The sequence below is a fragment of the Oxyura jamaicensis genome, chromosome 5 (assembly GCF_011077185.1).
Source record: "Oxyura jamaicensis isolate SHBP4307 breed ruddy duck chromosome 5, BPBGC_Ojam_1.0, whole genome shotgun sequence".
Lineage (NCBI taxonomy): Eukaryota > Metazoa > Chordata > Aves > Anseriformes > Anatidae > Oxyura > Oxyura jamaicensis.
In genome coordinates this window covers 32,086,984-32,100,670 of record NC_048897.1, presented here as the reverse complement: position 1 = coordinate 32,100,670, position 13,687 = coordinate 32,086,984, and the positions used below count along the sequence as shown (strand labels likewise).

The following is a 13,687-nucleotide window of genomic DNA, read 5'->3' as shown; positions in this document are numbered from 1 at the left end:
CTTGCTTCCTTCCTTCCTTCCTTCCTTCCTTCCTTCCTTCCTTCCTTCCTTCCTTCCTTCCTTCCTTCCTTCCTCTTTCCCCCACTCCCTTTGGCTGCAGCTTATTATGCCCCCTATACAGGAAAGATTAATTGCTTTCATGAGATGCAGTCCCTTCAGTCTAAGAGCTCTTCATTACATGAAAAGATTTCTGTGGTGTTTTTATTATTATTATTTATTATTTTGATGTAAGCTGTTAAAATATGGAAAAAACACTGCCTAATTATTGAAAGATAAAATCCTGGCTGGGTCACGTATCTTTATTGCAAGGCTCACTCTACTTTAAATTGATGAGCTGCGGGAATATTGGAGGATTTTTATTCTCAGTAATTGTGACAGAAGAATGAGGGAGGTGGGAGTGAGAACTAGATCGGTTCAGAGCAGCTTTACCTCCAGTTCTGCTGAAGGTGTTTCTTAGTTGCTCGTCACTGCAGATCCAGTGCCTACAGGCTTGGTTTGCACTCGCTTTTCTTATTGCCACCGTTTTTCTCAGAAATGTTGAATCATGAAAGTTATCTGGTGGAAAAAAAATATCTCTGATAAAGGACCCTTGAACTTGGTTGCTGCCACCGACCTGGTGCTGGTCCACGTGCAGGAGACAAACGCAGCCCCTCTCTCCTCCAGGTCTCTCCTTAGACAATGCAACATGAAACACATTGTAATTTTGCTCTCTATATTCAGGCAAAGGGGGAGTCTCTCCTGGAGAAGCAGAGCCTGTTACTGGGTGTGCTGAGGGGTTGGTCAGTAAGCCTAGGACCTACAATTAGGCTAAAGCCACCTTTTTCTGACTTTTGACCAGTGCAAAGCCTGAATGTCTCCAGAAATGTTGTCGCAGCCCCGCTGCCCTCTTCGCTCCCCTTTCCCTGCCACGGGTGGCTCTTCTGAGCAGGGAGACGGGGATGCTCTCCCCCGGAGCTGCTGGGGGCATGTAGGTGTGCGGGAGAGCGAGGGGCTGCGCACAGCGCCCGTGGAGACAGCACCGGGGCTGCGTGGGTGGGCACGGGGGGCCGAGGGCATGCAGCTGCCAGAGGGAAATACTGCTGCCACCAGCGCGCCATGCTGCCCGGCCACCCAAAGCCTTGCCTGGCAGCCACCCGCTTTATTTGGGGGGGGTCCCGCAAACCCAGGCAGGCCTCGGACCGGCGGGGACAACCCCCCCAGCCCCCGAATTTCCCCTTGCCTCAGGTGCTGGCTCCAGCCGGGGCGTCGGGGGAGCACCGGGGGAGGGAGCACGGAGCCGGTGGTGCTGGACGGGGAGCGGCGGGGACACGGGGGGGACACCGAAGGGACACGGAGGGGACACGGAGGGGGGACAAGGGGAAGGGGCGGCTGCCGCGGGGGGGTCGGCCTGGCCGGGGGCGGTGTCGGCGGCTCCGCGGGTGCCAGACAGCCTCGCCGGGGACAAGGGGACCGCAAGGTGGCGGCGTGCGGCGGGTGCCAGACCCCCCCGGGGCTCTGCAGACCCCTGGGGCTGCCGGCGGGGGGTGCCGGGGGTGCCGGGCTGGCTCCGCGCTGCCCCCGGTCCCCCGGCCTTTCCTGGCTCCGCGGGGTGCCGGCTGAGCCCGGGGAACCCGGGGGGGGGGAGCCCAGGGAGCCCCAGGGAGCCCGGGCGGCCGCCGGAGATGCTCCGTGCCCGGCCGGAGCCGCGGCTGCGGCTGCGGGGCCGCCCCGGCTCGGTAGCCCGGCGCCGCAGGTTGCATCCGGGCGGCACTTGCCCAGCTGTTCGGTGCGTTTTCTAATTTTGTGCAGAGCAGGGCAGCGGTCAGAGAGGTAATCTGTAGATCCGTGGCTTTAAAGGATAAATTAGAGCATCGGATTTGATCCGTATTGCAGTGGATTAGAGCAACCTCTCCCCCCTCCCCTTCTCCTCCCCCCCTCCCCCCCCCCTCCCGGCTCACTCCCCCCTCCTCCAGCACCACCTTTTTTCCTCTCATGCAATACCAAAACTGACCCTGCCTGGCAGAGGGACTCTGCTCGGCGAGCAGGCACACGGCGGGAGCCGCCGGCTCTGCCCCTCCAGTCCCCGCAGCCCGCCGGGGCCGGGGAGCGGCGGCTGCCCGGGGGCTGCCCGGGGGTGCCCGGGGGCTGCCCGCTTGTCCCGGGGCCGCCGGTGCCGCGGGGAGGCGGCGAGGGAGAGCTGCCCCCCCCCCTCCCCCCCGCCCCCCCACCCGGGGCATTTCCCGGAGCCGAGCGGGGACGGGGAGCCGGCTGGAAATGGAAGGATGAAGTGTGCGGCCGGAGCGGTGATGTTCGTCCTCTCCTTGCTCTCCCCTGCAGGAACGTAATCCGCAATGCTAGTTCTCAGGTTGCTCAATGTTGTTGCTCCAGCCTACTTCTTGTGCATCTCCCTAGTGACCTTCGTCCTCCAGATCTTTCTCTTCATCCCCAGCATGTTCAGAGACCCTTCCACCACCCCACTTTTCTCTCCTGCTCTGCTGCATGGGGCCCTCTTCCTCTTCCTCTCAGCTAATGCCCTGGGCAACTACGTCCTCGTGATCCAGAGCTCCCCCGAGGACTCAGGCAAGGGCTTAAACTTGGGCGAAGGAGCCGAAGTGGTGGCGGACTGGCTGGATGGAAGCAGGTCCCCTGGCTCAGCCCTGCCCAGCACTCACTTCTGTAGACTGTGTGCCAGAGTCACCCAGAGGCATGACCACCACTGTTTCTTCACAGGGAACTGCATCGGGAGCAGGAACATGCGGAACTTCATCATGTTCTGCCTCTACACCTCCCTGGCTTGCCTCGACTCCCTGGTGGCAGGCATGGCTTACATTTCTGCGGCACTCTCCATGTCCTTCGCAAGCCCGCTGGCCTTCCTCACCCTTCTGCCTCACTCCATCAGCCAGTTCTTCTCAGGTAAGGAGTCCTCCCTCGGAGGTGGGAGCAGGGCCCTGGGGCGGGGGTCGTGCTCTTCCCCTGGTGGCTGCATGTGGGGCTGGTAGAGGGGGGAATGGGCACATGGGAGAACTGCCTGTGTTCAACAGACCCCTCTTTGGTGTCTAGGGACACTTTGCACAGGGCTGTGCTTTGAAATAGACGCTGGGACCCACTCCAGGGTACAGCTGCAGCCCTGTTTGTAATGCATTAGACACTGGAAAACACCCCATAACCAGCTGGCTGGTGATGGAATAGGGCTGTCTGTCGTCCAGGTAGTGTTGCATTGAGACAGAGGAGGGAGATTTCACTCATTGAACAAACTGTAGGTGAGGGGAACCTTCTGCCTGTCCCATGGGCAGGAGTGGGGGTTCTGTGGGTTTTCATTGCCTGCAAGTCTGCAGATCCTCCACATCCCAGCAGAAATATTCCCATCCAGGTCCACAGCCCCACTCCATTCACCATCACCTATCTCCTGTCTCCCTTCAGCACAAACTTACTGAGACCTTGCCGTCCTTCCAGCACGGAGAATTTGGGTTCAGGCAACAGAGACCAAGTGGGGAGTTTATAAACATGATATGATCCTGACCTTAGACTGGGACACAGCTCCACAGAGAACCAGGAGAAATTCTCTGTGCCTGTACTCTGGAAGAGCTCTGCAGCCAAAGCAAAACTCTCTTCCTTTCACCATCCTTACCCTTCCTTCTGCTTCTCCCAGTTCCCCCTCTCTTCCTGTCCTCCTGTGAATCTCCCCAAACCTTCCCCTTCCTTCTCCTGATTTTGCTCCCATAACTCTTCCCCCACTCTCCCAGCCTCATCTCTTCACCTGCCAACATGCCCCCAAACCCTCCAACCTCCTCCCTTTCTCTGTCCAAACCTAAGAGCCAGATAAAACCTGTGCTGGGAGAAGCGACTCTGCAGACAGTGTAGACTGTTTTTCTGTCCTGAAAGTGACAGCAGAAAAATGTCATTTTCCCCCACATGCAGCTCATGCCTAGCACACTCAGATCAGCTTTCGTTAGCCTAAAATAGGTACTCCATATATTTTAGCTTTGCAGATTCAGCCGAGCTCAGTAAGAAGGGCCCAGAGTCTGTTTTGGCTCGTGCACCACCACCAGAAGTGTTGATTATGATCTGAGTGTGGGATCTCCAGTGCTGGTAGTACAAGAGCCAGAGAAGCCCCAGCTTGCTTTTTGGATTCCAGGCTGGGTTTGCAGGGTTGCCGTCTGAAAACAAACAAATATCTCTCTACTTGGCAAATGAGCAGATTTGTCATGGTAATCACCGAGAGACAATAAACATGAAATCCTGCCATGACATTTTTATGGAGTCATTTTTCCAAGTAGAAGAATTTTTGTGAATAATGCTAGCTTTGGTAACATTAAAAACACTGGGCATGATTTTCCCCAGTGCCTAAGCTCTGCTCGGCACATCAGCCTGGAAGGGGGAGCAGGGATGTGGGAGGAGATTATCAAAGAATTAGTTCTCTCTCCCTGATTCTCTGGGCTCATCTGCACTGAGCTGGGTCCCGGCATGTGTCTGAAGAGCCACTGAAGTGCCCCAGCTCTGATGTCAGCAATTGCAGTGCCAACAAGGGCATGTTGGCAGTGTTTGAGTGGGACATGACAGGGCAGGGAGCTTGGAAGCCTTCAAGAGGCACCAGCACCCAGCTCCCACCCAATTTCTGCCTTGGTCAGGGTGAGAGCATGCAGCAATACACAGGCAAGTGGTGTCTTCGCTCCTGGGGAGGAAGGGCCCTCTGGCGTCCCCCCAGCACGTTCAACCTCCAGTTCAGGAAAGAGAAACACAGCCTGGGAGGATTGTCCACATAGTCTTTCTCTTATGCAGCTAACGTAACTTATGGTTTGTGGTAGGATCCAAAGAGAGCATTGCTATAACAGAGAAAAAAAAACTTTACCTTTCCTCTTCTCCAGCGTGCCCTTGACACTGGGGAGGAGTGAAAGAGAACAAAAGGTGAATCTGCTGGTCTTAAGTCAACTGAGTGAATCCTGCTTCCATGCTGGGAAAATTTTCACTTGGCTTGTTCTGCCCAGACTGAGCTCAGGCATGAAATTCAGAGTCTGACCCAGGGTCTATAATTTCAGCTTGTGATTCAGCTTTTCTGGCAAAGATAATGTATGGCAATAAGCTCGAGATCACATCAGGTCAGTTAGAACAAAAGTGGATCCCAGACTAAAATGGACCGTGGTGAGGAGGGACAAATGGAGAGTACTTTTGTAAGTACAGGTCAGACTGGATCCACAAAGAAATGATAGAAAATGCTTTCTGTGGGTAACCCGAAAATCAGGTTAAAAAATTCACATATCTGGAAAGTATGGCTGAGATATGTTTAATATTTGCAAGGGGAAGAACAAGGGTAATTACTTACTTGATGTTGAATTTCAGCAGCTCATAGAAATAAAGCTTATGGCTTTCTCTTCCAAAGGCTCTAAAGAAAATAGCTGTCTCTCTCTACATCCCATCTGAATGTCAGCTGCAGAAGGGAACACATGCCTGTCACGCTCAGGTCCAGCAGAAGAAGGGCAGAGAAACCCAAATTTAGCTCTGGACTTCCCATCTGATGCCCTAAGTTATTCCGACAGAATTGGTCTGAGGATTTGTCATCATCCTAGGGGGGTTGTTCTCCCCATGCTGTATTGCACACGAAGCCCACTGAGCTGAATGGGATCTAATGAGAAGGGAAAGATGACTCTGCATTTAGAATGAAAATTGATTGACTCTGGTGCCTTTTTCAAGTGAGAACAATCTCTGACAGCTCGAGGTCGTAGTCAGTGTCCTTACGAATCATCCTCAGAGGGGCCTGCCAGCCGAGCCCAAAGCGTGAGTGCCCGTCATGGGTCAGCCCCAGCCGCTTGCTGCCCACACTGCCAGCTGGAGAGGCTGGGATTCACAGACCACAGAGCCAGGTGACACCACCTACCATGGCCTTCTGTATAAGAGAAGCAAGAGGTGCCTATCCAGCCCCCCCCCATTATTGAATTTAAAACATGAAGCAGCCGTGCACACCTCCCCTGGCACGCAATCCCCGCTCTGGAGCACGTCTCTCCTGGGAATGGGGGGGGATTCTCACCGGCGTGGGGCGACCAGAGCTCACACCAGCCCTGTGCTCCTCCAGAGGGAAGGCAGCACGCAGCAGCTTTTTCATTTTTAACCTCACGGGAACCAGAGAGATAATACTGGCCATTTGTACAAGTAGTGACACATATTTCATTTCTTTTTGTGCCTGTGTGCAAATACGGGTGTTTAATAATATATCAATATATATAAAATATGTGTGTACTCAGTCATACGCACACAGAGAGAATATTATTTCAATGGGTTTAGATCTGCCTACACACCAAAAGGTCACTCGGTGATAACTGCTATTATACTTATTTTCCAGAAGGAGCTCTAAAATCATTGCCGAGGAAAGGGCCCACAGAATATTTTTATATAAATACATTCAGCATAAACATACACAACAAAAACTGTTGAATTACAAGTTTTAGATCTACAAAATTTCTGGAGTATTCTAGCAGCAGCTTTAAAAAATGAATTTGGATTGCATTTTGAAGTTTTCTGTTTCAGTTTCTTGTGTTCATATGCAAACTGCATTTGCATGATGGTAGGAAAGTCATTACTGATTTTTTTTTATCATCTTGTGTATTATGTAGATACATATTATATATAGAATAGGTAGGTAGATAGATAGATTATACGTAGGTATGTGATGAACTCCAAATCATTCTGTCTAGTATTAACGCACACAGTAAGGCTTCTGGAAGCATCTACTTGCTGTAGGACCCACATCTCCTTTCAAAAGGAATCTAGACTTTCCAGATTCCCTGTGATCAGCAGGCAGACCCCTAAATAATTTAATAATTCTTCAAAATAGAGCTAAATTCTTATAAATGCTTTTCACTTCGGGCTGAGTTTGCCCTGAACTCCAGATCCTCACGTTAACAGAAAAATAGAAGTCTACAGAGACCGTCACCATGTTAGCACCTCCCTGGTGGGGTTCATTGCATAAAGGCACTACAAATAAAACTATTTTGTGCAGTTAGAGCAACCACCCTGCCTTTCTCCTAACTCACCACTGGTACGGCTGCTAAATAGGGCCAGCCAGCTTGTCGGGGCTGCGTGTGACGCTGACACGTGAGGGGTGCCTAAAACCTTTCTTTGACTCTCTCCCTGTCTCTTGGTCTGCAGGAGCTCTCCTCAGCTCTGAGATGTTTGTCATCCTCATGCTCTACCTCTGGCTCGGGATCGGACTGGCCTGTGCCGGCTTCTGCTGCCACCAGATGCTGCTGATCTTACGCGGGCAGACGCGGTACCAGGTGCGGAAAGGGATGGTGGTGAGAGCCCGGCCCTGGAGGGAGAACCTGCGGGAGGTCTTTGGCAAAAGGTGGCTGCTAGGACTTCTCATCCCTGTGCTGAACGTGGGAAGTGACTACCGTAGGCAGAAAGGGAAATAACCCTGCACGCACGCATCCCATGCAGGCAACACCTCCCCTGCTCTCCCCCTGCCTGCGGGATCGCCGAGGAGCTGGGCCACTCCATCCCCTCGGCACTGCGGCCTCCGTGGGAGGAAGGGGTGGCAGTCAGGCAGAATCAGCTCAGCGTATTAACACAGAGATCACAAACCACATAGATGAAGAGATACCGCAGCTTATTAGCCCCATCACTGCACCTGCGAATGCGGCAACAGGCTTTGAACTAGCAGAGAAACCGGCCAGGCCCCCCCAAGCCCCCTCAGACGCCCTGCATGCTCCCTGACAGGCCATGTGGGAGCTTTCAGAGGGCCTGGGCTGTTGCGGTAGCTGCACAAACAGCCTCTGCTCCTCAGGAGGGGCTTGCAGGCTGCCTTTGGCTCTTCTGTACTTGAGGTAACTTCCCAGCACTGAGAAGCCGTTACTGACAGAGCTGCGGTGCGACTGAACCACTGTAGGGGCGGGCGAGGCACGTGGCTTGGCAGCACGCAGACCTTCTCTCCACAGGCTAGGAAAGCAGGAGGAAAATGGAGAGAAATCCAGCATTTCTCCACTTCTGCCTCGACCTGCTCCCTACGCAGCCCACGCCAGGACAGCAGCTCTGCTGGCTGCTGTCAGTAGTCCTGTGCCCGGGGACATGGCCCAGGCCAGGCTGCCCTCCTGGCAGGGAGCAGCGAGCAGATAAATCAGCCTCAGGCAGAGAGGTGCAGGGAGAGGAAACCGCCAAGGTGAATAGAAAGGCGGTGTCTGAGAAGCTGTATCATCAGGCTCTGTGTGTGAGTGAGAGAGGGAACTGCATGCCTGGTGAGGTGCCGGGGTGCCAGGAGCCCTGCGGGTGAGCCCGAGCCCCCTGCACCAACAGTGCTGTGAGGAGCTCAGCATACCAGAGGACACGGAGGTTTTCCAGCTGATCAGCACGCTTCACCTTGCACTAAAACCAAAAAATAAAAATAATAAAAAAATTACCTCAGACATCCCTGCCACACCGTATTTACCGGCTCTCCAGGGCAATTCTCTCTCGCATTGCTGCAGAGGGGTAAATTCATCCATGTTATAACTCCATTAAGGAGGTTAATGGAATTACTACAGGGATTAATCAGCCTAATGTGTCAGTTGTTTTCCAGTTGCAGCAACAGCCCCTGAGATCAGTGCTGAGATCCTATGCTAATAGGTGCCTTAAGAAAGGATGCCATGACTTCTTGACCCGGATCACAGTGCTGGACTGACTGCCCAGCAGCTGCAACAAGAAGCCACTGTTTTGGTAAAACTCATCAAGTTATGTGGGGTGGGTAGGAATCCATTGCTTCTCTTTAATAAGCTGGGGAGTATGCTGATAAGCCGTGAAAAATGTGTTTTGCTTCCTCCAAAATGCTCTTAGTGCATCCCAGATAGAGGAGTGCACCTGCTCGTGTTCTTGCATTTCTCATGAGCCACAGCAGAAGCACGCAGTCCTATAGGCCTTGTAACTGTCCTTCACCGCTTCGCACTCGCATACACGTCTGGATCAATAACAAAGTCTGTTGTGATGAGCAGAATAACCATGAAAATATACTGAAAAAAACAAACCCTAGCTAGATAATTAAAACTTGTAGTATATAAGCCCTTCCACACTGTGTTCGCATGAATGCACCATTGTTTCCATGTGTAATATGCTGTATTTTCACTAACAGTGAACAATAAAAAGCGTTTTGACTTTTTATGTTAGCTGTATTGTGCTTTTTAACAGTTCATTAGATGTCTTTGTACATGGCAGTAGCTACGTTTGTCACCACATACACAAATGCTTTGAAGGAAAAAAGTCAGGATTTTCTTATTGGTTTGCCAATAATTCATCATATGATTTTAGACAAGTCCTTTCATCCTTTCTACTTTAATGTAATGACCCAATCTAAAAATGCATCTAACAAGCAACTTGGACACCCATTCTAATTGCTATTTATAAATTACACTACAAACCTCAATGGAAAGCTACAGGAAAATTAAGGTATTATCGTTGCCCACAAACAGCATCTCAAAGTAAATTATTCCTTACTGATAAGGTGGCATCAAGGTGAGCAGACAGTCACCTTGTCGCTGGAAGCTGAGCCAGCACTTGGTGCCACGCACCTTGCCTTGGACAGCCTCCAGGCTGATTCTCGTTCCCCAGACCGGTTGATGCAACTTGTTTTTCAGATACTTCTAAAGGCAACAGGCTCCCAAGATTTCAGCCAGCAGCTTCCTCACGTCAGCACAAATTATGTTTTGACATCCTTGCCCTCTGCTGTTGGCACTTGATTGATGCTGCAGTTTGGGCAGCTTGCGGCACTTGGAGCTGCTGCCTCGGGGGGTGAGCTATTTGGGAGGGCATGGACAGCTCACGGTTTTGGTGGAACACCTGCAAGGACAGCCCCCTTGCAGGCAACAGTGTTAGCTGCCCATGAAGCCCGCTGCCTCTTCACACCAGTGCTGGATTGTGCCCGGCCTGTGTCAGGGTCAGAGCTGTCTGCCCTCACCGCAAAGTCTCGCTCCTTGCTGAAGCCCAGAGGGATCCCAATTTGAGCAGCCACAGCACGGTTCTCCGAAATTATTCTTCACCCAATTACATTTCTCCAGGAACATTCAGACACCTGTGCTCCTGACTGCAAATCACTGTGTCGCCATTTCATGCAGCTGAACACTTCCTCTGCAGCAGGCAGCTGGATTTCAGCAGCAGCGGTGGGACTTGCCGATGTATGCAACCTTTACAGTTATGATCCTTTGGGATGAAAAGAGCTATAAAAATGTAACATTACTGTGACCCTGCATATTGGCTTATTTCTCTGTTCATTCCCAGCTGTGTGCACTGCCCTGTTTGGGGCAGAGCAGTAGTTCTGCAGGAACAGCTGAAAGAAAGCAGCTCTTTATCTGTCCAGCTGCCCTGACATCCCTTCACACTCATACCTGTGAATTCTCTTGTAGAAATCCTTGGGAAGAAAAAGCTCAACAGCTCCAAACAGAACTTTTGCTCTTAGCTGTGAATTAGTAAATGAAGGCTTAGCTTGATGGCAATGTCACAAATTCTTGGCTAAATATGCTTGATGGCTCTAAAGTTTTGTAAGGGTAAAAAATAAGTTTCCCATTTTCTGTGCTTAGAAACCCATTACTTATCATCTGCATTTTATTAAATAGCAGCTGCAATAGCAAAAATATTTCAGAGCACCATTTCTTGTGACAATGTCTAAATACTTCTAATATTTTTTAAAATAAAGCATTTCAGGCTTTTGTGGACTTTGGAAAATCAGATAAACACCAGTTCTTCTCTGATAATGCTAATGGTTGAAGGAAAATCTTCCTGTTGCCTAAGTCCTTGCCCCAGAAACTTATGCTGAATGGCTTGTCTATTTTAAGTGTGGCTATCTGAAAAAAGAAGTGCCACCTCTAAGGCCTCAGAATCCTTTGCAATGACAATGTAAAGCAAACTGAGGAACGAAAACATGAAGTAAACCAATAGAAGGCTGTTCTTGCATATAGTGAGAATCTCATACAAAATAAGAAGTGGGCAGTGCTCCTTTTCATACCACAGTATTGGGCAGCCCTCGAGGCCTGCATGCAAAAGGTCTTCACTGGATATATGCAGATAATACAGAGTTAAAATATGAAGAGTCCCAAGTAATAAGGCACTGGGAAGATATGAGAAAAGGTAGTGTGAAAGAGCATTTATCATCTTTAAGAAATAGCTAACTCAAGGGAGATGATCACAGTCTAAAAATACTTGCAAGGAGACGGAATAAATGAATGAAGAGACTCATTAGCTGTAAGAAGATAGCCGGAGGAGGACGGACAGTCCTGGAGTGAGGGAAAGAAAAGCCAAGGTCAGAGATTAGGGCAGCTATCTTTATAACAGTTGGTGGAGAGCAATCAGAGAAAGTGGCCCCATTGAGAGCAGAAGTGATTTTATGTTGGTAGGGAAGATGCACTGATGTCCAGGAGGTGGTAGGAGGTATGGCAACACAATTCAAGTTGTCTTCATTGATTGTTGACTGAAAGGATGCAGAGAAAGTCCAGCCCGAGAAATCTCATTTTTAATCATTTTTATGAAGAGAAAAAATAAAATAACACAAACCACAAAGCCCTAGCAGAGCTGAAAGAGCTTTTCTCAATTGAACAATAAATGATGCTACAAGCATATGCTCAATGGCTAGAAGTTGTAAGTAGCAAGCGAAGAATCTATATACTAGCAGTTCTCTTCAAGTTATTTAGAGACTAGTCAAAAATATCATGGTTGGAGTAGAGCAATGACCTACTTGTTTGATATAAATAAATAAATGGAGAAGAAAACATAATGCATATATGGAATCTCTGTGTCCTTCTTGATATTTAATTTGATTGAATCATGATGTCAAGCAACACAATAACAAACAGCAAGAGGTTCTCTAACCACTGTGTCCCCAAATGTGGGTTCTCTGCTTTTCCAGTTCTTTTCCAGAGAGCCAGGGGAATAAAGAGCGCTTGGAGCTTACACCAAAAGTCATCAAATATGGACCAGTGAGTGCTTCTGACCTCTTATGAAATTGTCCAGCCAGCTTCCTCATCTGCACTACAAAATGCAGGAGTTGGATTTGGATGCTAGAGGGGTTTAACCCAGCAGGCAGCGAAGCACCATGCAGCCATTCACTCACCCCACAGCGGGACAGGGGAGAGAATCAGGGGAGAAAAAAAAAAAAAGGTAAAAAGGGACAACAATGATAAAAGAATATACAAAGCAAGCAATTCACAATGCAATTGCTCACCACATGCTGACCGATGTCGAGCAAAACCCTAATAATAACACACACAACCCCACCGCCAACCTGCCCCCCCCACCTTTATTGCTCAGCATGACTCCTTGTGGTGTGGGACATCCCTGTGGCCAGTCTGGGTCACCTGTCCTGTTTGTGTCCCCTCCACCTCCTTGTGCACCCCCAGCCTCCTCACTGGCAGGGCGGTGTGACAAGCCAAAAAGCCCTTGGCTCTGTGTGAGCACCGAGCAAGAACTAAAACATTGGCATGTTATCAGCATTATTCTCATCCTAAATTCAAAACTCAGCACTGTGCCAGCTACTAGGAAGAAAATTAACTCTAGCCCAGCCAGAACCTGGACAGGTACCCTTCGGGATCCAGCTGGCAAATGATGCTGGCACTCATGCAGGCTATGTCCATTAAGGCTTTTGGAGTCAGCATCTTGTAGTCTCCCCTCACATTTATAAATAAAAAAAATACAAGTTCTCAAGTGCTAGTGTCAAGCACTTTGCACAGGGCCTCATTTAATATGTTGGCAGGCACCTTAACAGTAGTTCCAGAACTGATATAAATTAAAACCACAAGGAGCACATTGCATCCGTTTACTTTAAAAGTGGCAAAGGGGTGGATGGCAGTAGTCAGCTCTGCGTGTACAAGAAAAGACTCACCTTGTGTTCAATGAGGATGGGAAAGTTTCATTTGTCTGTGACTGATTTTCTTGGCATTGCTGCTAATCTACCTTAATCTTGAATAGTTATCAACCTGAATTTCCTATCCACAGGCTATTGGGAATGCCTATACTCTGACGTGTCATTCAGTTGTTTTGCTCAGTCTCTCCCTGCCACCAGTCATTCCCAGATTCAGGCTATTTTCATGCCTAGCTGGAAGGTTTCCATTAGATGTCAGGTCAGTCTTTCAGCTGCTTATGTTAGATAAGTGGTGAAGACTTGAACCTACCTATTATCAGACTGCTGAAAATGCAATAGATTGATTTGCCATCATGGTACCATTAAAAATCTTATATCTGCAAGGGGGTTAACACAGTGGACCCCAAGTGAGCGTCCTGAAAGTTAACAATCAAATGCTGAATGCAGCCCTGTGATGGAGGCTGTTATCAAGGAATGATGTCATTTGTCATCCAGAACTGCTGGAGACCACAGAGGAGCCTTAATATCAGGTGTAAGAAAATAAAGGGGACTGACTACAGAATGCAAAGATGGTAACAAGGTTCTAAGCTACCAGCCATATAGTTCATGGAGATCTAATATCTCTTGTAAAACCTTTGGAAACAAAGCTCCATTAACTTCTGGATAAAAACATCAAAAAAGCTCTTTATTTCTAATGCCAAAAGGAGAAGTGAAATTTCAAATCAAACAAAATCCAGTTCCTAGTTCCCAGAACTGGAGCATGTTCCAGGTGCATGAATTCACCTAACACCACCTCGGATCACCCCGTTGCTTCAGGTAAATCATGCGATCCGTAGAGGTTTCAGGAATTTGCCAATGCTGCTGGCAGGCAGTCAGCCTGGTCAAGCCAATGTCCTGCAGCAA

The 13,687-nt window shown here is 49.6% G+C and overlaps 1 protein-coding gene across 1 annotated transcript; it reads left to right on the top strand.

The window, feature by feature from the left end:
• The first annotated feature begins 1,931 nt into the window (after positions 1 to 1,931).
• ZDHHC22 (zinc finger DHHC-type palmitoyltransferase 22) lies at positions 1,932 to 9,099 on the top strand. Its single transcript, XM_035328316.1, has 2 exons — positions 1,932 to 2,892; positions 7,120 to 9,099. The coding sequence occupies exons 1-2, from the start codon at positions 2,331 to 2,333 to the stop codon at positions 7,383 to 7,385; spliced, it is 828 nt and encodes a 275-aa protein (XP_035184207.1). The 5' UTR covers positions 1,932 to 2,330; the 3' UTR covers positions 7,386 to 9,099.
• The last annotated feature ends 4,588 nt before the right edge of the window (positions 9,100 to 13,687 follow it).